Source organism: Pieris napi, chromosome 12, assembly GCF_905475465.1.
Source record: "Pieris napi chromosome 12, ilPieNapi1.2, whole genome shotgun sequence".
Classification (NCBI taxonomy): domain Eukaryota; kingdom Metazoa; phylum Arthropoda; class Insecta; order Lepidoptera; family Pieridae; genus Pieris; species Pieris napi.
In genome coordinates, this window is record NC_062245.1 from 6,937,790 (window position 1) to 6,965,656 (window position 27,867).

General features: G+C 31.9%; 2 protein-coding genes across 2 annotated transcripts; both read right to left on the reverse strand.

Annotated features, from left to right (window-relative positions):
* Positions 1-3,295: 3,295 nt before the first annotated feature.
* Positions 3,296-12,975, reverse strand: LOC125054573 (negative elongation factor A). Its single transcript, XM_047656550.1, has 9 exons — positions 12,766-12,975; positions 11,211-11,465; positions 9,856-10,033; positions 8,988-9,140; positions 8,549-8,638; positions 7,188-7,474; positions 6,946-7,071; positions 5,496-5,783; positions 3,296-3,707 (listed from the first exon to the last, which is right to left on the reverse strand). Exons 1-9 carry the CDS (start codon positions 12,973-12,975, stop codon positions 3,630-3,632), a joined length of 1,665 nt encoding a protein of 554 aa, XP_047512506.1. The 3' UTR covers positions 3,296-3,629.
* Positions 12,976-14,580: 1,605 nt separating this feature from the next.
* LOC125054932 (myrosinase 1-like) lies at positions 14,581-17,304 on the reverse strand. The gene is made up of 6 exons (XM_047657085.1): positions 17,146-17,304; positions 16,336-16,908; positions 15,923-16,165; positions 15,554-15,705; positions 14,929-15,170; positions 14,581-14,814 (listed from the first exon to the last, which is right to left on the reverse strand). The coding sequence occupies exons 1-6, from the start codon at positions 17,228-17,230 to the stop codon at positions 14,667-14,669; spliced, it is 1,443 nt and encodes a 480-aa protein (XP_047513041.1). The 5' UTR covers positions 17,231-17,304; the 3' UTR covers positions 14,581-14,666.
* Positions 17,305-27,867: the final 10,563 nt, after the last annotated feature.

The following is a 27,867-nucleotide window of genomic DNA, read 5'->3' on the forward strand; positions in this document are numbered from 1 at the left end:
TGTTTTCCTTTAATATTTTGTACTATCTACTATATACAAAGTGAATTAAATAGAAATACAACAACGTAAAACTAACTTAACACTCGTAGAAATCTCTTCTATTCATCTATTAAAATAAAAGCCTAAACTATTTATATTAGTTTTCATGTTTAAGATCCGACATGAGGCGTTCGTTTTAAGGCATAGAATCCACGACGTTACAACATAATGTATGAGAAAATCATTCGTACAATTTGTTGTAAAGCCACAAATTTTTTGCGAATGTTCTTCTGATATTTGTTGACACGCTGCTGGTAAAAGCAGATAGCACGATAATATACGTTTCGTTTTCAATGGATATAAAAAATTTCATTAATAATTGTAATACACATCATTGTTTCTCCACTTTAAAATGTAAAAGCGTTTTGTCTATGGGATACTTAACTACGTAAGGCATCACTGAATTATTATGTCGGATCTTATAAAATTATTCCGGCTTTCCGACGACACATAAAACATCCAATTATTTTAAAACAAATAAATTCAGCCTTTTTATTGAATAACAAAGATCTATTTCTATTAAAAAAGTGAAGGCACTTCGCGCCGAAACTTTTTCATGTGCTATACCAGAGCCGCGTTATGACGGCGAATTTAAACTACAATAATAGGATTTCAAATTCGTTAAGATAGTTTGCACTTGTCTCCAAATAGATATCAAAACAGCCTTCTTAATGTGGCTCTGGTCATAAAATAAAACATTAAGGCACTATTACGCCAGTTCAATGCTAAGGTATTTGTGATATGCTATAAAAACTATTTCAACTGGAGAATTTTGGAATGACAAACTTGAAGACGTATTTCATGCAACTCGTCCTGAATATGAAACAAAAGTGTGTAGAGAAAATGAGTGATACTTTAGGAGTCCAAATAAGCCACAGAACGAACGTTTCTAGAAATTTTGGATAGCGACGATTAGAAAAAAACTTGTGTGTACTTATGTACACGCGTTAGAAGTTATACTTCTTTGGCGTAATAATTTTCTTCGAGCACTTTAGAGCGACGTTACCCTCTTCGAATTGCATTATTAGATGGATTTACACATTAAAATGGACAAGATAATCCAATCGAAACGATATTTATGATATTTTACAAAAAACACAATATTTTTTATCACATTGGAACGGGTTTTCTCGTATAGAAATCATTATTTTGGTTTAAATTAAACACGACGCTAAAAATCTCTACGCCGTTACAGACAATTCAACTAGTCGATAAAACAGAGCAAGCGCCAACTAGCGGCCCAGACTGTTTTACCGACGTTTGAACAGATATTCAGGTTGTCGGTTTTTTATGACGGTGTCCGCGCGCATCGTAAAAATTTACTCATAATTTTTCCCTAACGCACCAAAAGAAGTACCTATAACTTCAAAAATACTTCTCATCTTTCAACCTCCATTGAGTGCTTGGACTTGACCAACATTTCCTTCCGTTCATTACAAAAAATCTCTCAGTTGATTTATTTAAAAACATACATTTACTATTTAATGTTGCTAATCGTACATTGTGTTACAGTTAACGCACAACGGAACAATTAAGTGTCGAATTGCGGAAATGAGTCCACTAACCCTAACCCTAATCGTACATTGTATGCGTGAGCCTTAAAATCACAAATCCTGTCTTTAAATATATAAATCAATAAACCAATTACGATAAAAAAGCTATTACTTAACATTACACTAATATTGGTCGCGTGAGATTTGAAAAACATGGCCTACAGTCCATAGTGTACTAAACGCGTACGTTTACTAGATACGTACAATGTATACTTCAGTGTACTAGACACGTATGTACACAATAAATACTAGTGTACTAACGAGTATGCGTACGCGTCTAGTGCCCTACGATTACGTTGGGAGACTTACGCATTTTATCCTCTATTTTCAGTATACCTTCACTTGTTCGCAAAAAAACAGCTTTACTATTAATTTAAGAAATATTAAACGTGTAAAATATATGTATGAAGTATTTTGTTGTATACAAACAGTGTGAAGTTTATGGAACTTCATTTTGTTTAAGGCCAAACTCGCTAAAACGTCAAAACAACTTAATAGACTTCGGTTGGTTTGGCTAGTACATTGGGGTGCGTCTACATCTGGCCGCCCGAGCACAGTTCGCCCGCAATCTAAGCGCTGTACGCGATCAGCGCGCGGGCGGCGCGCTAACGGCTCGCGTCTACATTCTGTGCACGCCTCAAGCTAACTCCTAACTTACCCGCTCAGTTCGCTAATGATAATAGCTAATGATGCAGCAATTATATTAAAAGCATCGTCCGACATCTTCGAAAGTCCTGAGCCAGTAAATGGAACTGTAAGCGCGAGAGATGAGTGCGTGCAGATCGCTCGCCGAGCGCACGCCGTGACTGCACATTCTACAGATGTGGACGCACCCTTACATATGATTCTTTCCATATGAAGTAAACAGATTTATTTCGTTCTCCGATTATTAATTATCATAAAAACATTTATTATAAAAGTGTACCAATATATAATGGGCTCAGAGTTTATAAAGAAATACAAAAATGTAGCAGTATTATAGTAATAAAACTTGCACTTTTTGAACTTGAACACACCGCACCTAGATTTTATATCTTTGTGCAACATGCTAATTACCTTAATGATACTCAATCTTTTTTTTCTTCTCTAATAAGTACCCACAATGTTCTGGTATTTTAGTTAGTTTACCTAGTTTTAAGATTTTACTTAGGTACATATTAGAACTTTTCTCATGTATGGAATGAGAAATTGAAGTCACTCTTTAAATTCTTTATGTCAGGAAATGCGCAGTCTCTTCAGAATCGGTAGAGTTTACACTGTATTTATAAAAACCTTTAATTGATTTACAGGAATTTTTTCATTGCATTTTAATACTTATGATAAACATGAAGTTCGAACAGGAATCGTTTTATAAACACCTAGCAGTATTTCGAAATTAATATTTTTCTCTCAATTTTCTTTCTAATTTTGAAAGCAAATAGCTAATTAACATCTAGCTCATCACTTTGCATTAGATAATTTTTTTTGGCACGTATTCAACGCACGAGTAACACAATTTTTTAAATCAAAATATAACGCAGATTTCTAATACTTTTACGTTTAGATATGGGGTCATTCAAGTATTACGTAAGCACCATGCGGGGGGGGGGGGATGTCTTTGATTTTCTTATTTCATGATTACAGTAATCATTTACTTTTTTTACACATATTACCCACACATTGTCTATGCTTGAAAATGAAACGCATTTTCGAGGACTTCTACTAAAGTAACGTACTTGAACGGCCCCTATGAGCTACTGAATAAATTTAAAAGCACAAGGAGAACATAATCCCTCACAAGTGTCCAAATCCCCTTTACCACTGTTCATATTTAGTTCTGTGACCACTTTTCACACCATCAAGTAGACAATCATGTCAGCCCATTCAAAACGTTTTCACTTCCACTGATGAACACACGATATGAATATGTGCAATTAACCAACAGAGCCTCGGAGAGCATAAAACTTTCATAATTTATGTAAAAACCTGAATAGATAAAATACACATTCTGCCGATTTCACTATGGTAGCGTCATTCACTAAGTCACTTCACTTAACACTAGCCGACACTTTGGTTGGCTATGGAGACAACCGGTTGTTGGTTGTTGGCTGATATCACAGTGGAGCCCGGGGGAATCTGAAATGGGATTTTTTTATCATGAGAAATTAAAAAGAAAAAATATTTTTACACACATATATATATATACAGTAAAAGCTGCCTATTCGCGCTTTTTTTATTCGCGTTTTAAAAAAATGCAACACACTTTCTTTATTCGCGGCAAAAAATTTCATTATTCGCGGATCTAAAATTTCATACAAAATTCCAATAGGTGTTTAACGCAATATCATATAGATAATATGGAGTGTAATCCTGATATGAAAGTTGCTGGAAGAAATTTGACATAGCAAAATGCATCGTAAACATAAAATAATCATTGGACGAACTGAAACCACACACATTGAAGTCATGCTGGAAAAAACTATGGCCTGCTCTGACTGCGGAAAATGACGAAGAATTCGTGCAAGTTCAAACTTTGACTGCAAACATAGCCGAAATTGCAAATGGAATAGGACGAGATGGGCTCGAACAGACAGAATCAAGTGACATTCAGGAATTGCTTGAATCGCAAGATGAAGATTTGACTGAAACCGACTTGGAGGAAATGTTAAATTCACAGCCCATTGAAGAAGAGGCTTCAACTAGCACTGTAAATGGGACATTTACTCTAAGCCTGAGGATAATGATTACATAATGTTCAATAACATCAATAAAATTGATTTTCTTATATATTTGTGTTTTTTATTTTGGCACCTAGGAACGTATCCCCTATAAACCCATATAAATTACCATTCTGTATTCACGGTTTCTGTATTCGCGGCATATTTATAGAACGTATACCCCGCGAAAAAAGAGATTTTACTGTATATAGATTTTAGGGTATATTTTTCATACCAAAGACAATAATGCAACAGTGCCTTAAGTTAGACTTATATATGTATGCAAGATATAATCAAATCAGCTTTAGACAAAAATAATTTGCGCCAAACGTGACTGTCGTAATAAAAAATTGTATGAGACTGACATTTTCATAGTCTTTTGGCGTTAGTGAGACACGCCTCTCGAATTAGTATTGCCTAATGTCCCAGGTTTTTTTCTACTAAAATTAATAAGGAATTTTATCTTTTTGCCATTAAATTTTAACACAACTGTGTAACATGTGATTTAAAAGTTTACCAGTTTCTTCTCATTTAATATTGAAGTGAAACTTCTTTATCGGGGTTGGAAAAAAATTTAGTGTAACATTTTTACGTTACGCGTCACGTTTTTAGGTTACGCGCCATGTTCCTTTTTGAAGTCAAACTTCCTTATCGGCGTTGGAAATTTTTTTACCGTCACATTATTTATTATTAATTATTAATTATTAATTATTTATTATTCGACACTTAATATTTTAATGTCAATTAAATTCATTAAATTCCTAACATATCTTCCTTTTTCCGTCCCTCTAAGTATCGGAAATCTAAACTTTTAGATTTGTATAAATATGAATAACACTTCAAGATTAGTTTGCCACTGAAGTTTCACTTCTGACATGTGTACTTTGTACACACACACTTTTTTTATTATTATTTTTTTTTTAACGTTACCACGTAATAATTGTTTTCTAGTTACCCACAACACAGGGCCTAGTGTGGGGACTAGCGATATATGAATTGGTGTCACAAACCCTTTTGTCATAAACAAAGTTTTTATTATTAATATCCTTAGTAATCTGATTTTAATTAGTTAGTACAATTCACTTGCAATGTCTATTATAAGTAATACATAAATCTGCCTCTGAATTTTGTTATTTTTAACTATGAAATTTTGTAGATATCAAATGATCAATATTTTATTTTTAAAGATAGTTAATAGTTTTTTTACCTTTTGTGGCATCATTCCATCGATATGCCGGTACTTTTTAAGCCGCGTCCATTGGCCATTATTATAATTCATCTGGAAGTGCATCTCTGACAGCATTGTGAGGTAGGTGTCATCCGACTGCAGGACATTTTCGATATTCTCTGATAATTTGATAGTGACGATATTGCCCAAATTTGGGCAAGGGTTGTCTCTTGAGCCGGCCATGAAGCCAAGTATGAGAGCTTTTTCTGGTCGCGTCACGCGATTTGCGTTTCTGAACATATCTTGGGCTTCTAGCATTTGTTCGCGCTGTAACAAAGATGAAAATAAAGATAAGAATTTATCAATATATATAATGATAAATTGAAATATATATATATATATATATATATATATATATATATATATATAATACTAATGCGCTGTGGAACTTTTTGCTCCTCAGCATAATGCTGAGCCAGGGCCAATTACAACCACAGTACACACACATTGCACACTGGAAGCGAACCGAATGGCAAAAGGGAATTTTTAATTTTAATTTTTATTGCTTTTGATGTCTTATTTTATTTTTTGTTTAAGTATTGTTATTTTGTGTGTTTTCGTTTGTAATAAATGTCTACGTCTAATGATATATATAATACTTTATTAGCGATATAAATCAAATGTTTAGTGGTAGTCTAGAAAACTAAAATTAGCTTAGAGATGGGTATTATTAGTAAATTATGTTTAATTAAAAACTAATGACCAACAAGCCCGGCTCAGAAGCTTCATACTGTTGACGGTATTCCATGAATATTAAATTATAGGTCAAAACTATAACTATATAAGCATCAAAAGCAACTATAACTATAGACTGGATAAGTTTCTCCAAATCCCATAATACACGCGCATCAGCTTATTAAAAGCTGCCAGTGTGTTAAGTAAATAATAATAATATATATATATCTAAAAAAATTAGTTAATTAATTATTTAAGACGAGACGTATTTGTCTGACACCGCGAGTAACGAAATCATTCTACAAGCGCAACTTTAACTTTTACATTTCTAGAAATCTTTTAATAATTCTTTAAAGATTTTATTTTACTTTAGATTTAAATTAATTTAGGAAAAATGAAAACTTTTCGCTTTAGTAGCACATAGTCAGCAGAAATCTTGAGCAAGTCTCAAGCAGAGATAATTTAGTCATTACATATTATATTACTGTTTATGTAATATAATACATAAACAGTAATATAATACAATAAGATATAACATATCTAGTGAATATTAAGATATTTTTATGTTATCATATGTATTATTTATTTATCAATAAGGAAACAAGAGGGCCACATCGTAAATATAATATGTAAAAAAAAATATACAAGTTATAATTATATAAGTGTCTTTGAATTGTTTCACAGATTAAATCATTTTTTTTAGATTAAAGGATAGTTGTATTTGTAATGTAATTGTTATAATTCGAAAACTTACTGTTAACGAGAGTCCTCTACGGGGCAATAATTGCGGTTGCTGCTGCTGTTGTTGTGGTTGCTGCTGCTGCACTTGAGGTTGTACCACCGCCGTTTGTATTGGTTGTACCGGTTGTTGAACTTGTACCTATAATATATCATGAATATTAGTGGAAATAAATTATATCCTTGCCTGTTGTCCTTGTCACTCTTGTTACTTAGTTAATAAGACAACTTAAAACTATAATACGTTTTGATACATACCGGATGGCCAATAGCATGCTGCTGCACTTGCTGTTGCGGCAGCACTGGATGGGCGATGGGTTTCACGTTTTGCAGCAGCACTGTTTTGCCACCCTGCTGCAGCAATAGTGCAGATGTGTTGAGAATGTTCTGTGTGGAGAGTAATACCGGTTTGCCTGGAGCCAGCACCAGCTTACCACCGCCGACCACCAGCGGTTTGGTTTGGACTGGCGTTTGGGCTGGTGGAGGTGTGGTTTCTGATGGCTGTTCACTTGGTTCTGGCTCGGTGGTTGGTTCGGTGGTGCTTGCTGTAAAAAAAAAACATATAGGGGAGCGTTCAAGTATTACGTCACGCAATTTTAGGAGATTATTGACACCCCCCCCCCCCCCTGCCCCATGTTACGCGCCGTAACGTTTTACTGTACCCAATAGTAAAACGTTTCGTGACCACCCAGTGACGCTTTATACGTAAAAGTTACCATTATGTGGTGTAAAGTACTGGAAAGTCTAATATAATATTAACAATAACGCGTATTTAAATCCCAGCCCCGCATCGTAACGTTTTACAAAAGGTTCTATTTTATTATGTCCACATATTATTATGTCAAAGGAATGTTAAACAAGAAACATCCTTTTAATTCCAGAAACAACTACTTAGAATCACAAAGGACGTCAAGTGTATAGTCTACTCATTGAATACTCTGTGGCATGTAGAAAATATAGCCTACTACAATTAATAGAAAAAACATATTTTCTGATTATTTTTGAAAATAAATAAACTCATACATATTTTGCTGAATTGACATAGGCTGATTGTGCACTTATTTGTAATTCTATCATCCATCTTATGTAACACTTTAAAGACAAATAAAGATATTATTAAAAATAAATCATGTGAATGTATTGGAATATAAAGGAAACATATCGTCATGATAGTAGAACAATGTCGGATTTGAAAAAAAAACAAAATCCACTTTTATCATAATTGGATACTACATTGACTAAATATTACGGCTACATTAAAAAAGTTCCTTGTTTTAAATTTCATATGAATCAGTTAGAAAAGTGGCGGATTTGATAGAAACATGTGATTTTTCTAGAAAACTGTGTAATTGAATGTTATTATTTTTATTTTGCTTCAAAACAAACCATTTTGTTTGCTTGTATACTAATTTTCATAATAACAGAATATGAATTAAATTAGTTATGACAAAAAACTAACATGATTATATTATTGTGGCTGGCCTGTAAAGTTTACTATTTGTCAGATCCGTCAATATTCTACGACTATGACGATATATGTTTAAAATATGAAATGTTATTCTTTAATACTATAGAAAAATATGAACCCCTCGTTACTTTGACAATAAAAAAGTATTTACGTGCGGGAGGCTCCTCTGTCTTGATGTTCTTGAAGTCAGGCGGTGGCGGCGAAGTTGATGGTGGAGGTTTCTTCACACCTTCTTCCATTTCTATTCATAACAGATATTAGAATTAGATTTTTTTTTAATTTGATTACGTCATCGTGTGTTAGGATTTTTCGTTACGGAATTTCTTGATTCGGTCGCCGTGCTCAAAGCCCGCGATAAAAGCTATGCAATAGCTTAATAAAACAAATTCTGTGGGTTTTAGACACAAAGAAAAGTAGGATATTATTCAAAGAATTAGGTGTAAAATTAACCCATAGTTTATTATTAATATAACATATAATATATAAATAAACACACAACAATATTTCCTGTTCACCTTTGATATACAAATTTCTGCACATAAGACAATATAATTTTGATTCATACAAAAAAGCAATACTAGTTCTCTCACCTAACTTTCTCCTCTTTTTAATCTGGGCATGTGTGGCAGGCTGTTCCGTGATATCTAGAAGCTTAATTCCAGCCCTGGGCGGCGGAGTAGGTCTCGGCACGGGCTGTGGAACGGGTCGCGCAGTCCACCGAGATGGTAAGCCTTTTAGTGGAGCTGCAAATAAATTCCGTGAGATCGTGCACAACGGGTTTCATATGGAAATAGGACTTCGAGGAAAGTCAATCAATTTTTACACCATATTTTAGGATCATTATGTCAGTATTTAATATATAAATGGACATTTTACTTAATGCTTAATCTTAATATATATAAATTACCTGTCACGTTGTTTGTCCGCTATGGACTCCTAAACTACCGAACCGATATCAGTTGTAGTTTGATAGATAACCGTGTGTAGTTTGATCCAACTTAAAAGATAGGATAGCTTACAACTCAATTTATAACCGCAATATTATTTTATTGCAAAATATTTGTTTATTATATTTTGATAGTCACAATTCCAACAGATGGCGCTGTGTTGAAATTACCAACGTTTCACATAACAATTTAATGGCATAACCACTAAAAAAGTATGGTAGATTGGTGTTCTCCTGCCGTTTCTCTTGAATAGTTTACTACTATGTAATATAACAAAAATCTTAGCCACAGCAACGCATGGCCGAGTCTACTAGTTACATATAAAATATGTATTTAGTAAAAATATCGACATTATTGACTGTTCTAAGGAGTGATTATGGTTGAGGACCAAAGAGTAATTGTCTACCTCTACCTGGCTGGTATCAAAAAATCAGGTAAAGAAGTGTATGTGCTGTCTTGTTAGGATATTTCCAACCAATAAATATTAGTATCAAAATTGGATAGTACATACTTGTGTCTGTCATTTTACGTGGCATTCCCCTACTCCTAACTGGTACAGTGGGAGCTTGGGCTTTCTTTTGGTTGGCTTGAACTTCGGCTGCTTTTGCCAGCAGTTCACTTCTTAAAGCTACAGATTTGGGTTTCCGTTTTAGTGTAAAATGTTTCACTGGATTGGGTTGCTGTCCCACCTGCAATATTACATGAATTACTGACATGCGATACATGAATACAATTTTTTAAATTATTTAATTATATGTTCTGTCTGTAGAAATCTAGAAATTTTATTAATGTAATGTACTGCTAAGTGAAATCTGTTCTGTTAATTTACAATAATCATTGTTTATACATTTATATTATTGTATCCGAAAAAAAAATCTGTGTTTTATAGAGTTAAGGTAATTTCACTAAACAATGAGAAGTTCATTATATTTATTTAAAGTCAGTCTTCAATGTCTACATAAAAGTTATTTTGAAACATGGTAAATATGTTTAAGTTTTTAAATTACAGTAAATGTTATATGTAAAATATGTATAAAACATGAGGAAAGAACTATAAGCAAGTATTGTCATGGTTATTGGAGGGTTAAGGCAATTTCACTAAACAATGAGAAGTTCATTATATTTATTTAAAGTCAGTCTTCAATGTCTACATAAAAGTTATTTTGAAACATGGTAAATATGTTTAAGTTTTTAAATTACAGTAAATGTTATATGTAAAATATGTATAAAACATGAGGAAAGAACTATAAGCAAGTATTGTCATGGTTATTGGAGGGTTAAGGCAATTTCACTAAACAATGAGAAGTTCATTATATTTATTTAAAGTCAGTCTTCAATGTCTACATAAAAGTTATTTTGAAACATGGTAAATATGTTTAAGTTTTTAAATTACAGTAAATGTTATATGTAAAATATGTATAAAACATGAGGAAAGAACTATAAGCAAGTATTGTCATGGTTATTGGAGGGTTAAGGCAATTTCACTAAACAATGAGAAGTTCATTATATTTATTTAAAGTCAGTCTTCAATGTCTACATAAAAGTTATTTTGAAACATGGTAAATATGTTTAAGTTTTTAAATTACAGTAAATGTTATATGTAAAATATGTATAAAACATGAGGAAAGAACTATAAGCAAGTATTGTCATGGTTATTGGAGGGTTAAGGCAATTTCACTAAACAATGAGAAGTTCATTATATTTATTTAAAGTCAGTCTTCAATGTCTACATAAAAATTATTTTGTAACATGGTAAATATGTTTACATTTTTATATTTAGAGTAAATGTTTTATATGTAAAATATGTATAAAACAATGGAAAGTACTAGAAGCAGGTATTGTCATGATTCTTGGAGGCACACTCACCACTGAAACTAAGGCATTTTTATTTAGATATAGGCACTCAAGTGGTAACAGTCCAAGGTCTGAATGCTTGGCCAATAGCTTCCTGAGCTCATTAATCATATCACTGAATATTGGTCTTGTCTCGTCAAACTCTGCTATCTCTGTATTAAGGGTTCCTGCAGAGGGGAATGTCTTGAGCACTTCAGCAAGCATAGCAACCCAGAGGTCCGAGTCCACGCCCGCCACTTCAATGATCTCTTCCAGCTCATTTTTCCACTGAAATTATGAATACAAAGTATAATGCCAGGTGTATTTGTTATGGTAATGGATAAATATATTTATGGGAAACCTAATTTAAAAAAATCTTTGTATGCTCAAATTATTTAGCAATGCAATTTTAACAGATTAATCAGTACTTATCCGGCTTATATATTATTATAGCTTGATATATTGGGTAGCGGGCTGATCAGCTTTAAAGAAAGCATTGTTAAGTGCCTATCTCAAACATAATCCCCTGTTTCGCTGGTAATTTTTTTGTTTCTTTTGCTTACAAAAAATTCTGGTATTCTTATTGAAACTTTATTTTGTTTAGTATATTTCATTGTATTTTTTTTGTACATACACAAAAAATAATCTAAAAACATTTTAGATAAAAGAGTTTGTAACATATACCATAGATTTAGTACTATGTATGATGTGGTAAAATTTAATAAATAGTTAAGAAGAACTACAATACAGGTAAACTTTGTTGGTATCAGCATAGTAGTTACACCTAGATATGTTTTAATTTTAATGTAACTACTATTATACTTTCTAATTGAAATATAGAATAGTTTGAGGGAAATAAAATAATATTGGTATATTATTGTGTATGAGGGTTAAACTGACCTCAAATAATCTCATGGAAATTAGTCAAAATGATAGAATGATTAAAGGAATAATTCAATTGTCTGGAAAATTACACACACCTTTCAGGACAAAATAGCTACAGATTGGAGAAAGTATCTCATAAACCAGATCCTACTCTACTTCCGAAAAGATATCAGGGGGCTATCCAGAGAGCTACAAATATGGTTAAGCTGTGAACTTAGGATTGAATAATATTTTGACTAAAACTTACACTTACAGAGTATAACTTTGTACTAAAGTAGTAAATAAATTGGTAGTGGTATACAAATTTATAACCTAAATCCGTATATATTTCCCACTATATCTGTTTACCGCTACCAGAGTTATTGGGTGTTGAGAAATACTGGCTATATTAATTCAAAAATTCAATAAGCAATATACACAAATTGCCTTTCATATAATTAATAATAAGCTTATACTGTGCAATATCAATTCAATATTTATATTACATTTAACAAGATATCTGTGGAATATTACCTAAACTTTTTTGTAAAATACTACCATGCGTATAACAAGTGCTGTAATTAAATTGCATTTATTTGACAACAAAGTTAATTTTATTTACACCTAACGATCTCGCTTACTCTAATTTAATTTAAAATAAATACGAAAGAGACGCAATACGTCATGCAGTTACGCAAAACCATAGAATAAAAAGAAAAGTTACCTCTTCAACATTTCTGCGCGGGATATGAAAGAAACTAAGCAACAATTTCAATTTGACTTGTGTTTGTAAATCCGGGAAGCAATCTTTGATATTTTTTAATACTTCAGCATTTAATTGTGTACAAATTGAACCAGTTGTCCACGAATCATTCGAAATTCCGAGTTTATTGTGAAGCCACAAGGATGTATCACTATCCCGAACGTTCGCCATCTTGCAACTGAACTAAGTGACGTTTTGCTTTTTCATTTTGCTGTTGTTCATTTTGTTGATATACTGTCAATGTCAACGAATTATAGAGAATGAGATTCTATGGACCATAATTTAGCCAGCTTTTCGGTATTTGCCACAGATTATTTGGTCAGAGAAGTGACTATGGTTCCACGTTAAATTGACATTGTTTTTTCTTATAAGATCCATATTTCAGAATATAAACTTTTTGTACTAAGTTATTTAAAGTAGTAAAATAGTATGATTAAATAGTGTATTCGATAGTTTCGTAACATATAAATAACTTTTTACTTATTAGTTTTAATATGAGAGCGAAGCTAACGCTGCGCACTATGACTCCCGTACTTAGTGCTAAATCAGAGTATGGAAAAGCTGTATTAAAGTTATTACAAATATTTTCTTGATTTGTCTACCATCTGTATATTCCGTTGCGGTAAAGACAAAATATGTAGACATAAGACGTTGAAGAAAGTTAGAACACGTAGTATGAACACTAAACCACAGATGGCGTTGCATTAAACGCCAGTGACTTAAATTTTTATGTGACTTTTCTTAAATTTTATTCATTTACAGTAGAAAAGTCAAAATTTTAACAAATTGTATTATAGAATTAAAAATAATTTTAAACAGTTAGCCGAAAACTTTTTGCTGTAATTTAATCTTATCTAAGTACTACACTTTTATATAACAGTATACTTGAGGAAGTATCTTACCCTTCACAAATAGGTCGCTAACGCTAGCCTTTACAAGTAGAATACCTACCCCCATCAAGAACTTCGGGAACAGGGGTAAACGAAAGGAAGCTTCTTTCTAATTCGTAACTTCTTTTGTATTTTTTCTAGTTGGAGTGTCGTACAGAACAACTAAAATACTCGGGATAAACCCTAACATCCTAAATGCAGCATCATTAATAGTCCTAAAACGCTCCACAAACAAGAGATCCAACCAACAACAAACCCATGTTGCGGACTTTGCCTACGCGCCTAACAACTCTAGTTCCTAATCTACTATAGATATTTTAGGTATATAGCGATTCCTTAATTCACTCTAATGAAGCAGTTCATCCAAGTCCAGTATCATACATAGAGAGTTATTGTTATTCTTAATTACGATAAAAACCTTAAAATCGTCGGCCTTTAATTACTCTCGGAAGGTGGTTAATCCAAAAGATTTGGCTAATACGAGAACTTGTTCGATAGGTATGGTTTGCAGATATATTGTCCGTATTGGTTACGATTCGATACGTAACTAGAAAATAACTTGAGAATAGGTCCACATCAAATTGCGGCCACCTTTAGGAGAAGAATGCGAATCTACCCAATCAAAGGCTTTGCGAAAACCCGGGATGTCTTCCATAACCTCGGATAGATCGCTGTATTTAAAATAATGTAGAATATACCCATTCGATATTGGTTTAAAATTAAAATTTATTAATGCTTTTGATGAAACTTTTGATGCCAAAGTATGCCTTGGGGTAAATGTGGCAGTTGCTAAATCGCTTAAACGCATTGCGGATCATCTGCCAAAAATACTAACTGACTGACTTTTTGTATGATCTTTGATTGATGTTTTCAGTAACCTGTACACTAATAACGAATTCAATAGGTAACTTATGTCGTTTTGTTTATTTAAGGGTAATTAATTTAATATACATGAAAAATCACGTAACAAAACTAAAATATGATTTCTTCGTATTCTGGAATATAATCATAATGAAGCGATCTCGTTGTAATCAAGTGCTTGAACCATAATGCCGACAATTTTGCTTTTCTTTGTTTATTTTCGTCTTCATAATCAACTTCAAACAATCCAAATTTAAGTCTGAAATATAGCATACGACAAAAATCAAAATCAATATAAGGTTAATTTTAATAAATAATTAATAGAGATATAGATAAAATTCATATAAACGTTGAGCAACTAAAATATACATACTGGAGTCCGCAATTCCATTCAAAATTGTCCATTAAACTCCAAGCTGTGTATCTAGTTATATTACACCCATCAATATCAATTGCATCTAATATGGCATTTAAATATTTCCGGTAATATGTAATTCTGTTTAAATCCATAAGACCCCCGTACGTGTTGAAACCATTTTCAAATATCATTACTTCGGGGTTATCGTATTTATTTTTTACCCAATTTAATGCTTTTCTGATTCCTTCAGGTATAATCTGTAATTATTTAAGTAATACGCGATAAAAATTATACTTCTGAAATAGTTATGATATTTGTTTATATGAAATAGGTACCAGTAAAAATGGGACTGTGTCTATGGATTTCCCGCCTAAAACTCGACTCTTTTTGTTAGACATAATTTAAATTTTGACACTATTAATAATTCGTTGCTTGCTTGCCATCAATATTCATTAATCGTAGTATTATTAAAACAGTATTTATTTGATAACTGTCGGTGACTTTATAATAATATTTATTGACTCAGTAGTTTTTTAGTAGTCTTAATAACTTGGAAAACGCTTAGGAACTTTTTTGACAAAAAATTTTTTTAATTTTTGTCAGATAATTATCAATTAATATACATTATTATTCACATTACCTTGCTCTGAATTGTAGCTCCCATTTCATATTCCAAATCTACCTGTCTAGCACCAATATCATCAGCTTGAGATGGCACAACATCAGGAGTATACCCTTTTCTGGTTAAAAAGTATGTTGAATAATGATTGAAACCATAAAAGTCACTGGTTCCTAAAATAAATCAAAATTTGGTATTAAATTATATATAGTTGTCATATATTATGTTTCATTTCATAAGATTGTCTACATCAAATGTAAAAAAATATAATTAGCTTCGAATTTAAAATTATATATAAAGTTGTTATGTAACTTGTTATATTTTACCATACATGTGATGATGAATATTTTTTTTAAGTCGCGCATAAAACTATGTACGGAAACCTCAAACCTCGAACGTATTGTATCTCTTCTTGCGTAAATTCTGGCAGTCTGCTTCTTGGATAACCCTGCTCTGTGCTTTTAAGTGCGACTCTTCGTTTAACCACTTCGGGAAATCCACCATCTTTGGAGAATATTGGATGAGCGTACAACCCGACCTCGAATTCCAAACAATCAAGACTTGTTTCTATATCTTGGGGGGAATCAGTAGCTCCTTGGCAGTATTCCGTTGCGATCGTTATACCGCATACACCTTCAATACGATACCAAATTATAAAACAAATTCATTTACAAGGCAATCCAAAACTCCTTAATGGAAACTATTTTATGAGACGTTTTAGACACAGCATGGCATTCTAATTTCAATTTTTTAAAATGAAATAGCAGAACATTTCAAATTTATACAATAAATTAATAACTCACCCTGTTGATTTTTTCGAAACTCCTCATCATACACATGCCAAGCTCTTGCGTGAGCTAGAACAATGTTCTTCGCAACTATATATTCTCCGATCCCATGAGCATTGACCCTTGGTGCAAACCTATTATCACCATAACCGGACAGTCCGATTTGCCTCGGTTCATTTATCGTTATCCATACCTTCACTCTATCCCCAAAAAGTTTGTAAACAGCTCTGGAATAGTCCTCAAACCATTCGACAATTAATGGATTTGCCCAGCCTCCCAAATCTTGGAGGCTTTGCGGCAAATCCCAGTGGTAAAGTGTTACAACAGGTTCAATTTTGTTCTCTATAAGTTCATTTATAAGATTATTATAGTATTCGAGACCAACCTGGCTTGTGGTATTGACAAAGCCATTTGGAAATAGTCGCGGCCAACTGACGGAAAATCTGTAGAAATCCACTCCAAGGAATTTCAACATTTGAATATCTCGTTTGTAGAAGTAATATGATTTGCAGGCGTCATCGCCAGTGGTACCATCTTCTATGGCACCGGGCTGGTGACTGGTAACATCCCAAATACTTTTAGATTTATCTGTAACATAAATAATGACTAGGTTAAGTTAGATTTAAACATAAACGAAAAAAATTGTCCTTTGAGATTATTGGCGTTCTTAAAAATGCCTGTAATTGTCACATCCGATTATATACCAAATCTAAACATTCATAGAATCGGATTAAATTGATCACCTTCTCTTTTATAGAGAAAATACCTGAAACGCTGAATTGTTATAGGAATAAAATAATAACTTAAAAACGTGTCGTAGAATACCTGCGACATTCCATGCGCCTTCTATTTGGTACGCCGCAGTTGCAACACCAATTTTCAAATATTCTGGTAGTTTTCTGAGAGCCATTATAAAAACACAACGTAATATCTTTAAATGCTTATCTTTGAAACTCGGAATTATTGGAATTATTATTTATTTTAATTTAAATTAATTTATGTAGATTTTTGCTACAATATTGCTACGCGAACTACGTGAATAACAAATAACTAATGAATATTTGTATGTACAATGTACATATATAGTCACGATCGTTATCAGTTTACGACTTGTTTTATCTATATGCAAATTTTAATACAAAAGAAAAAAGTTATCGTAATTGAAATATTTAAGTAAGAACTAGTTTTCGTTATTTGGGGCAAGTTGTCAACAGTTTGATTCCAAAAGGCAACAAAAGATGTTTTTCAAAGATAAAAAAACACTTTAAACAATTGTAATATATTTATTTGACTAACAGGCTATAAAAGTATTTTCTATCCCTTGTATGTAGTACGACAAAATAGCTACATTTAAATCATTATTAAGTACTTTTAGTATGTTCTGTTAAGTAATCTGTATGTCGTGCGGAGAAAATTAAATTTTAGAGGAATTTTGATATTTTCTGCACATGAGATTATTTACTTTGACACATTGCAGATCTTTTATTGTAGAATATTAGTATAAGATCCCGCTATACAACGACCTTCACCGAGATGCTTATTTAATGAAACTTATTTTATATTTAATTTAATATGTCAATAAATATAATCCATATGGGTTGTCTAGCAAATTTCAGTCCAGAGTATGTTTAATTAATATTTAAAAAAAAAATTTTTTTTATAATTTGCATGTAGTAAATTTTTTGAACTTTTTTCAATAAATATTTTTAATCAGGGTAGTATTATATATGTATCACTAAAACCTTCTTTTATACTAAAGATGTATATATACTTTAGTGTCACATAAAAAATATACACATAAATAATTAATTGATTAAAAACAACCTAACTTTTGCATATTCTATGGGCTTCATACTTTCGATTGGTATAGAATTTATCTAATAATCATACCGGTGAAATGTTTAAAAAAATATTTTTTTTTAAATTAATTAAAAATACTCTGGACTGAAATTTGCTAGGCAACCCATATGGATTATATTTATTGACATATTAAATTATATATAAAATAAGTTTCATTAAATAAGCATCTCGGTGAAGGTCGTTGTATAGCGGGATCTTAGACCATATGGATCTGTTTTACTCTTAAACGTATATCAGTAGCATCAAGTCTCTTAGGTGGTATTCGTAAGTCTTTGGTTTTACGATAATCACATTAGTGGGTCGTGCGTAATTTTGTTCTAGAATTTTGAGAGCCTATTAATAATTAATCAGCTTTTATTATTGTAATGTGAATATTTAAAACGAAAATAAATGACAATTCTCTTAACCTACATAGTAATCATAATAATATTTAAAAATAATAAAAGAAAATTAAAACAAATTTAAAAAGTTTGGTCCCTGTAGAGTCCCTGGCAGTATACCTTTAACGCTGGCAGCAAAATTAATTATGAATTAGTTTATATTGTATGTACATTGTACATATGTATAATTTAGTATTTTACTTAATAATAAAACAGGTCTTTGTTGCTGTACTTAGTCTAAGATATTTTTTAAACTTGTTTACTACTATTACCACTACCTTGTCTCTCGACCTCCTCCAAATGGATCTGTTCTTCGATATTTATTAGGTACTTTTCTACCCCTGCTACTCTTATTACGTCGTTCTCCCAATGCCTCAACTTGCCTTTCCTTGCTTCCTTTTCGTAATCGTACTTATTGTATAATAAATTAGATAATTATATTACCTACTTATTTTGTTAAACTCTTAAGAATATTGAATGTGTCAAACAGGATTTTCATCTATCGTTGTATATTGTAATTGTGGTGTAAAACCGCGAAATTTTAGAAGTTGTGACATCTGTCCTTAGTTATAATAATTAGTTATTAATAGGAATCGATAATACCAATTTATATACAGACTTTCATTGTAACTCCGGAAATTTCAAGTGGAAAAATTAAAAATGCACCTTCTAGCCTACTAGGAAGGTATATATATTAAATTTATAAGAATTTCATTATTATTTATATAAAAAATATGCCTCTATGTAGGTATATTGTTTAGGTCCCAGTTTGATCTTAAAATATGTAAAAAGGAATGTCCTACAAAATAACCTAAGTAAAATTATTATAAAAAGTAACTTTAACATACTTCTGTCTTCTTTGATTATCTTTATTAAAATTACTTATTACCCACTATCTCTATATCCACAATAATGTCTACATAACTATAATAATAACCATTATTGTTTTTTTTAAATAAGCTTTATAATTTCAGCTTTCTAACCTGAAAATATATATAGGTATAATTAACTTTTAGTCAAACCGAGAATTTTTGGCTAAAACGCCTTAAAAACCTAATGTAAAATGAAATACAAATACTTCATGTTATAAAAAAATATTTGAGACGCTTAACAAATTAGACCTTGGTTAAAATGAGGACATTTAATAATGAATGTTTGAACAATTGCTAACTGTCGCTTGCATTTGGATTTTAATCGATTGTTTTAACTCGGAAATTTTATTTATTTGGTGAGGTGCTTTTGTTTTAGGGCGTTAACATATTTCACATATATCGACAGAATTTGACACTCAAATCATTAAAAACAGCTATGAATATTCAAATGGTTTTTTCATACACAAAATTGTTATCTTTGCTTTTGCTGAACATTGTATTTAGCGTAATGGTCATACTGTTACACTCGCGAATTATTTGTCGTTATTTGAGGTGATATTATCTTTTTTGGAAAAACCATTAACAATTAGAACTTTATATTAAATCTGAGGTAACTAAAAACTGTGAACGAAATCAGTTAGTCGTGCTCAGTTTAATGAACTTTATGTAGAAAAAGATGGCAACACTGCTTGATTAAACAGATGAAGGAACAGAGGCTGAAAAGTCCAAGTTCATTGGAGGCTTACGGGACTTCATACATGGTGTAATGTAATACTTTTGATTGGGATAACAATTGATATTTAAAACAATCAATAATAATATGATTTCATGCATCGTTAAAAATTATATTAACACTAGCAGACCGGCCAAGCGTTGCTGTGGCTAAGGTTTTTGTTATATTACATAGTTGCAAACTATTCAAGGGAAACGGTAGGAGAACACCAGTCATGGGGACCACCATGTGCTTTTGGTGGTTATGCAATTAAATTGTAGCTTATGTGAAATCAAATAATAAACAAATATTTTGTAATAAAATAATATTGGGGGTATAAATTGAGATGTAAGTTATCCTATCTTTTAAGTTGGATCAAACTACACACAGTGTGCAAATTTGATTGATATCGGTTCGGTAGTTTAGGAGTCCATCGCGGACAAACAACGTGACACGTAATTTATATATATTAAGATATTCGTATTCCGTCTGACTTTACAAGTAATTTTATATCTATCCGTGTTTTACGCATTTAGGCTAAAACGCAATTTAATAAATCCATAACATTTAGTTAGAGCTATGGTGTTACTTAATTTATATGACTTTTCAACAAATTCATTGTCTATATCTAAGCATCTAATTATTTTTCTATTGGGTTATTTTGTTTTACAAACCCCTACATAAAATGAAGTTCATAAAATTATTGCACTGACATTTAAAGATCTGTTGATAGAAGAAGCTCTACCCTGAGGTCGTTGGAAATGACGGATTGGACCAGTGGATTTTTCTATCTAAGTTCTCAATGAACACTGTAGTACGGTGAAGAAAAACGTCGTAATTAAATCGGCATGCCTTAGATCTAAATATCACCAAAACATGTGTCACGCACAAAAGGCTGGTCACCTACTAGCGTATTAAGAAGAATAAATTATTACGAAATAGATACAAAAACCTGAGGCCCAGGTCTAAAAGGTTGTTACCTACTGTTTTTTTTTATTCAGCCAGTCAGCGTCATTAATGTTTGTTATATTCTACAAATGTATAATAGTGTGGGTGTGGTCTAAAATATTGTAATTAAAGCAAACCCAATGAGGATATAAGAAAAATGAGCGGACAGCTATGAGTTACACTTACGCAGGAATTAGAACAAATATAGAAGACACTTGAATACACAGAAAACCACATACACACAGGGCTGTACTAACACAATATCAAAACAAACATATTAATCGGGTTGTTTTAAAACTTATAGCAAAATCAAAATTCGTCCAGCATCTTATTAAAGTAAAACATAGCCTAGAGGAGCATGATGTATTGGTTGCAGGTGGACAAACATTTTGTGATACAAAACTTGGCGATTTAAAAGAGTGACGCAGAGTTTATTACCAGTCCTTCTCGTCCATTCTACGCCCTGTTTGGATTGCAATATCTTTTAGAAGGATTGGATAGTAACTATACTATCCTACACTGAATTATACTTATATAAAATATATACACAAAATAATTCAGTTAATTCAATATATATTTTGTGTTTTAGTACATTTTTAAAATGGCACTAAGAATTAACAACGTCATTAAGTGTTTAATATTTTTGATGTAGGTAGTGAGTCTTACTAAATCTCGTTTCTGAATCTTTGCTTGTGCTTCTGCGAAGAGAGACCCATCTTCGAAGACGAGACTAGGATAAGACTAAGGAAGACTAACCTCTCTAGGGTCTTAAATACAAAGATTTTGTTAGCTGAAAATCGATCTCAGAACCTTTTTAAATGCCTTAAAGTAATCACGGACAAAAAGGCTTTGAATTTAGTTTGTAATAATTATTGTTAGTACATCCCTGTACTCGAAGGCTGTGTTCACAAGACCTACATTGCTGAACCGCAGACGGCAAGCAGCTCAGTACAGCACCGTTCACCTTCTGAAACAGATCTTAATTATGTTAATCAGTTTTGTAATTAAAAGGATAGAAGACCTATTTGGTAAGAATTGTTTGTTTTTGAAGTGTATATAAGTTCATTCAAAACCAAATGAAATACTTACAGCAAGCTAACACGTCACTCCAATTTTATTCCACATATTGGAAATAACGAAATTTCATAGTAAGACTTAACTTAATTAATCGCTATAGAAGTTACGTGTAACCTCGCCAGTAGCGGGTTAGAAAACGTGCATCATCAATCATAATTGATATGGTGAAGAATTAAATAATTTAAATACCATCATTCAGTAAAATTTGACAATACTTAATATTTTTCGAATGTGAAACCTTGAACTATTTATTTTTAAACATAATTAATTCAAGTTGTCGTGTACTACATACATAAATTAAGAAAGTATAATAGAAAATTAAAACTCTTTTTATTCGAATTCACTTATGTAAAAAACTAATTATTTGGAAGACAGTATTTCTATGTTGAGGAAATCACGGCACCGAATTTTATTCTAGAGATAATATTCTTTGACTTCAGAACCGCCGCTTCTACTACAGCCGTTAATTACACGCATTATTTAAATTCATGAAGTTTGGTTTAACCACGCGGTAGGTGCAACCGTCCTTGCAACCTACATACGGTACCATCTTCAGTTACTATCTATTTCTTCAAACTTCATTGAGATATACAAAGCTTTATATACCTAACTATAAATTATGTCTGTGTCTAACATATTTTCTCATCATAAGAAATGGCATCATTAGATAATAGTTTTATTTACATAATTACAATAAACCATTAGGCTTCTTTATTTAGTTTAAAAACATTAATTAGTTAATAATAATGTCCGCCATCTTCATGCGGCGTTTTATGTTTAGGATTTTCTAAGCGTGGTAATAAAATAGATTTTAAAAAATCTGTAGAAATATTGAATTTTTATCTTATATCAATTAATTGAGTATTTGTAAGCTAAAGCAGTTTGAAGCCATCAATTATAGGTGCTGATGATACGCATAGATCTCTTTATTGTCTTAAAAGCTTCAATAAACAAAAGTCAAGCAAGGAATTTAACAATTTTATTATGACACAAAACACATAATTATTTATACCTATATCAGATAGACTGGACTTCACTTCTGTACCTACAAAGTTCGAACTTGTTAATCAAAATGTTACCTTTTTCAGATACTAGTCACTCACAAGAAATCACAAACCAGTGGATCATCACCAAGAATTTCTCAGTCAGCATCGTTGTTAGCGAAGTTGGTTTGTGACCGTCACTAACGGGCAGTTCGGCTATTTGCCCGTTTTGACGATCGCAAAATGAACTCGCTTGACTATAGTCAGCCAAGTACAAGAAGATAAATGCTCAGAAGTATCGGCGAAAGCAATTTACTTAAGTTTATTTATGTAATAGGAATTAGGATAATCTATTGTTTTTAATCAAAATCATATTTTTTATTCATGCTAAGTATCGTGGGATGATAATGTTTGATGCCTTATCAATAAAATATATTATTAATAACTCAAGATGAACAATATGTATATTTTGGAGCGTAATTAGTATACAAAATGTGTACTGCGCAATGTGCGTATTTTCACTATCGTTTTTATCTGCTGACAATGTTTTATTTAAATACGTCCTACCCAAATACAATATTTTTAATTATATACGTATATCAAATTTGTATAAAACACTTAAAATAAAAATCTGTGGAAACATTTGTGCTAAGGAAGTCTCGGCAAGAGATTTTCCATTCATGTTGTATAGTTTGCTATTCAATTACTTAATCTATTACACGTATTTTTTCTCAAGAATTCTGTGACTATTGTTAAATTTACGTAAATCTTCCACAAAATTTAGTGCGAATAAACACTATAGTGTATGTGATTAATGTACCTAATAGAACGTAGAACCTAATAGAAATTATCATAAATCATTTACGTGGATTACGCTTACATACTACATGTTTAGTTTTGTTACTACTATTTGTATCACCTTAATGAAAAAAATGTCTTCTATCAATTTATTAAATATTTGTAATAGTGTATGAAGTTTTATTTTTATTAATAGTGTAACAATATCGGTTCGTTCGGAAGCAGCTCATGTTAATAAAAATGGGCGTAGGCGCCTATGATAACAGTTACATTTTTTTTATATATTGGAAATTCATAGCCCTTCAATGTACATACATCGACTTAAAAATAATATTTTTATCCTTATTATGTAAAATAATATAAGCGCCAATGCAATTATACAGTATTTTCTATATTTAGAATTTCCTTACCCTGCATAATTATATACCTATATAAAAATAATTAAAAAGAAAATTTAAATAAATTTAAAAAGTTTGCTCCCTGTGGCATTGTAACATAACGCTAGCAGCCTCCTGTATTGCGATACTTATCCGTTGAGCGAGGAAAGCACCAGCCTTGCGATTCTGTAACTCACTTTTCGAACTCACACAGCGGTTTTCACAGCGGCGGTCGCGTTCAAATCAGTCGTTAAGCAGTCATTTTATGATTTGGCATTCTGATAAGGAGCTTGTAGTTTATTGTTGTATTGTAAGAGTTTTAAAAGTGAGTTACAGAATCGCAAGGCAGCTCTAGGGTCACCGGTACTATCTACCAGGCGACAACTTTAATTTCTAATTAGTACATGTGCACTTGAACCCCACGGCCGAAGAGTCTCTACTCGGAAGGGAACAAAATCGAAGTTGGAGGAACGACTCTTATATTTAAGCCGTATGCCCTAGCTTTTCTGCTTGTCCGAGAGAGGTGAGAATACAAAGTATTATATATTTGAGAGCAGTTAGTAATTCTAATAATTTCCAAATAAAAGTTAATACTAGGTATAAGTTAACAGGTAAGTCATGTACGAACACAGACCTACATACAAACTGAAATAGAAATCGAATATTCCGTCCTTATCACTCCAGTGCCCTTTTAATGAAAGTGACAGAACAGGCTGAATCAGGCTACATAAGTTTAAAAACAAGACTATAATCTGTAAAAAAATCTTTTTACTGTTAGAATCTACTCTACGACGAAAATGCTTTAAATATATATATAGCTATAAATAATACTTAATTAATCAATAAATAAAAAAAAGTAAATCAGTGGCGCTACAACCTTTTTAGATCTGGGCCTCAGATTACTGTATCTATTTCATGATCATTTGTTAATCAAATCGGCAGGCGATCAGCCTCTTGCGCCTGACACACGCCGTCGACTTTTTGGGTCTAAGGCTTTTCCTCACGATCTTTTCCTTCACCGTTAGAGCGAATGTTAAATGCGCACATAGAAAGAAAGTCCATTGGTGTACAACCGGTGATCATACCTACGAGATGGATAGAGATGGACCTCAGGAGTAAAAGTCGCACGCTGAATCCACTAGGCCAACACGGCTTTATCTATAAATAGTGTGTAGTAATAATTAGTGAACAAAATTAGGTCCAAACTGCGAACCAGTATTTTATCCCTAGAAAGAATATTGCTTTCAAAAAGAACAAGTCCCTAGAAGAATACGCAAATCTCTATTTAAATATTACCATTACAGCAGTGTATAAAATTGTATCCTTCATTATTTCACCAAAATTCTGAAATCCTTTAAATCTTCTTCTCTAAATGGTTTGGGCTTGGAGTCTCTCTTGTGCTATTCATCTTACTGACATATTTGACAATTCTATGGAAGAGTTTTTCCAGCTGCGGAAGCCCATCCCGGGATACATACCTGTTTTTCAAGTTGTTACTTTAATTCGTTAATGGGTTCTCTTGAAAGGTAATTTCTTTCAATTAGGACAAATAAAACAACAATACAATCATTAAGAACCGGTAATATGTCCATAACGTAAACAACCCCTTGGCAAAAATAATAAGTTTTGCTAATTTGTTTGTTTGTTGTAACGAACCTCTTAATGAGTTGAACTTATATAAAGTTATCTCAACGGTAATCTAAAATCAGTTTGGAATAAAGAATTAATAAGTGCAGTCAGTGAATTCGTGTAGTTAGCGTGAGTTTACGTTTACCGTTTCTATTTCGTTTATTTCTGTTCGTAATTATATTTAATAATTTTGTTACTGTAACTTCCACTTTTAAAAATGTCGATGTAAATTCAAGTAAATGATCCTTAGATATATAAAGACTGTGAAAATGTATAAATATAAACATATGGATAATGAAGATATACGGATGATTTAATCCACACACATATGAAGTTCGTACTTAAGGGACGTGTGTACCTCTCTGTGTTATAAGAATAAGAAGGCTTAAGGTAACTTCGAATTTGTAATTACAATTTTATTATATTTAGTGAATCACTTTCATATTACGTTCTCCCTAAATTTCTTTTAGTTGTTTTTATACTCATAATGTTTATATTCTTCAACGTTTTCTTCCCAGGGAAAATTATCAAGTGTTTATACATAAACAATCGAAAAAATCGAGTTGTGTAATTAAGTAGGACTTACAAAGACTTTCTTGCATTAAAGTCCTGTAAATGCTACTTATCTATACAACGAGAGTTCAGCTCTGGAAGTTTCTACTGTGTTAGTATTTAAATATGCAATTATTTGCACGCTTTTAAGTAGACCTTGTTTAGCTTTATTTATTAAGCTGAATGATCTCTGCTTATAAGGGTGAAAATAATTATCTCAATTCTGGACCAACATTACGAAAGCTGCTATTCATCTAGATAAGATACATGTTTTTTTTTTCTTTTAGTACTTACTACTTTTAGCTTTCATATAAAGTTCAACAGTGTCTGCTTAAAGCGTAAAAAGCCCGCATCTTAGGTGACAACTAGAACACTGTCACTTTTCAGGATTTACCACCCTTTTAAGTAGACCTCGTCCAGCTTTTCTGTATTAAGCTGAATGATATCTGCTTTTAAGGGTGTAAAACCCAAACGCCCTCAACGAAGAATGGATAACCAAGTCTCCTAATCATATATCAAAGGATTCCGTCCGTTTTAGGATTTTTCACACTTTTAAGTAGACCACGTCCAGCTTTTAACATTAAGTTGAACGTTATCTGCTTATAAGGGTGTAAGGTCAAACATCACCGTCGAAGCTATCAAACATCATCAAACCAAGGTCGTATTCATCATCGTTTAAGTTTTTATCGTCAGCATAAGTAGACATTGATTGGCTTGTTCTATACCAAGTCAAGCATATTCTACTTAGTTTAACGACAAAAATGATTGGCAGAGAGGACGACACGCAATCTATTATATTTTTCAATATTAATCATACCATACAAAATATACAAACGGTTTACTTATCTTTTACTCTACATTTTAAAACGACTTCAAAAACGTTTCGTTTTTAACTATAGAACAATAAACAAAACAATCCGTAGGGTGAAAATGTAAAACGAAACAATAGCGGATTTTTATTGTACCTAATTATTAAGTTAGCATTCTATTGGACTATCAGTTTAAGTACATCTTGACTGGCTATTTATTGATTGTAGTCAGTTTATATGTACTTTAATTGATGGTTCGAAACATTCGAATACAAAATTTTTCGATTATATAACTATTTTATATTTATATAACTATTATAGTTTATGACAAATTTGATACTTCACGATCGCTGAAAACACTCATTCTGTTCGTTGCCTTATGTAATGTATAAAGGAAAATAGGGTAATAAAAGACAATTTTACGTTCTAGTACAATGTTTTACTTTACTAAATAGCTATACAATTGTATATTTTTAAAATTCAATTATAATACAATGTTTGTGGGGCTTTCTAAGTTAATAAAAATTACTTGACCCAGCTCTTCCGTAAG

What these genes read in the sequence shown, in the direction of transcription:
- LOC125054573 (XM_047656550.1), bottom strand. Translation starts at nt 12,975, where the DNA reads ATGGCGAACGTTCGGGATAGTGATACATCCTTGTGGCTTCACAATAAA. An exon ending in AAAATGCCTTAGTTTCAGTG is followed by an intron (nt 10,034 to 11,210) that starts GTGAGTGTGCCT and finishes GTAATATTGCAG; the next exon opens with GTGGGACAGCAACCCAATCC. An exon ending in ATGGAATGATGCCACAAAAG is followed by an intron (nt 3,708 to 5,495) that starts GTAAAAAAACTA and finishes ATCCCATTTCAG; the next exon opens with ATTCCCCCGGGCTCCACTGT.
- LOC125054932 (XM_047657085.1), bottom strand. Translation starts at nt 17,230, where the DNA reads ATGGCTCTCAGAAAACTACCAGAATATTTGAAAATTGGTGTTGCAACT. An exon ending in AGGCGCATGGAATGTCGCAG is followed by an intron (nt 16,909 to 17,145) that starts GTATTCTACGAC and finishes TTTATGTTACAG; the next exon opens with ATAAATCTAAAAGTATTTGG. An exon ending in GTTTCGAAAAAATCAACAGG is followed by an intron (nt 16,166 to 16,335) that starts GTGAGTTATTAA and finishes ATCGTATTGAAG; the next exon opens with GTGTATGCGGTATAACGATC.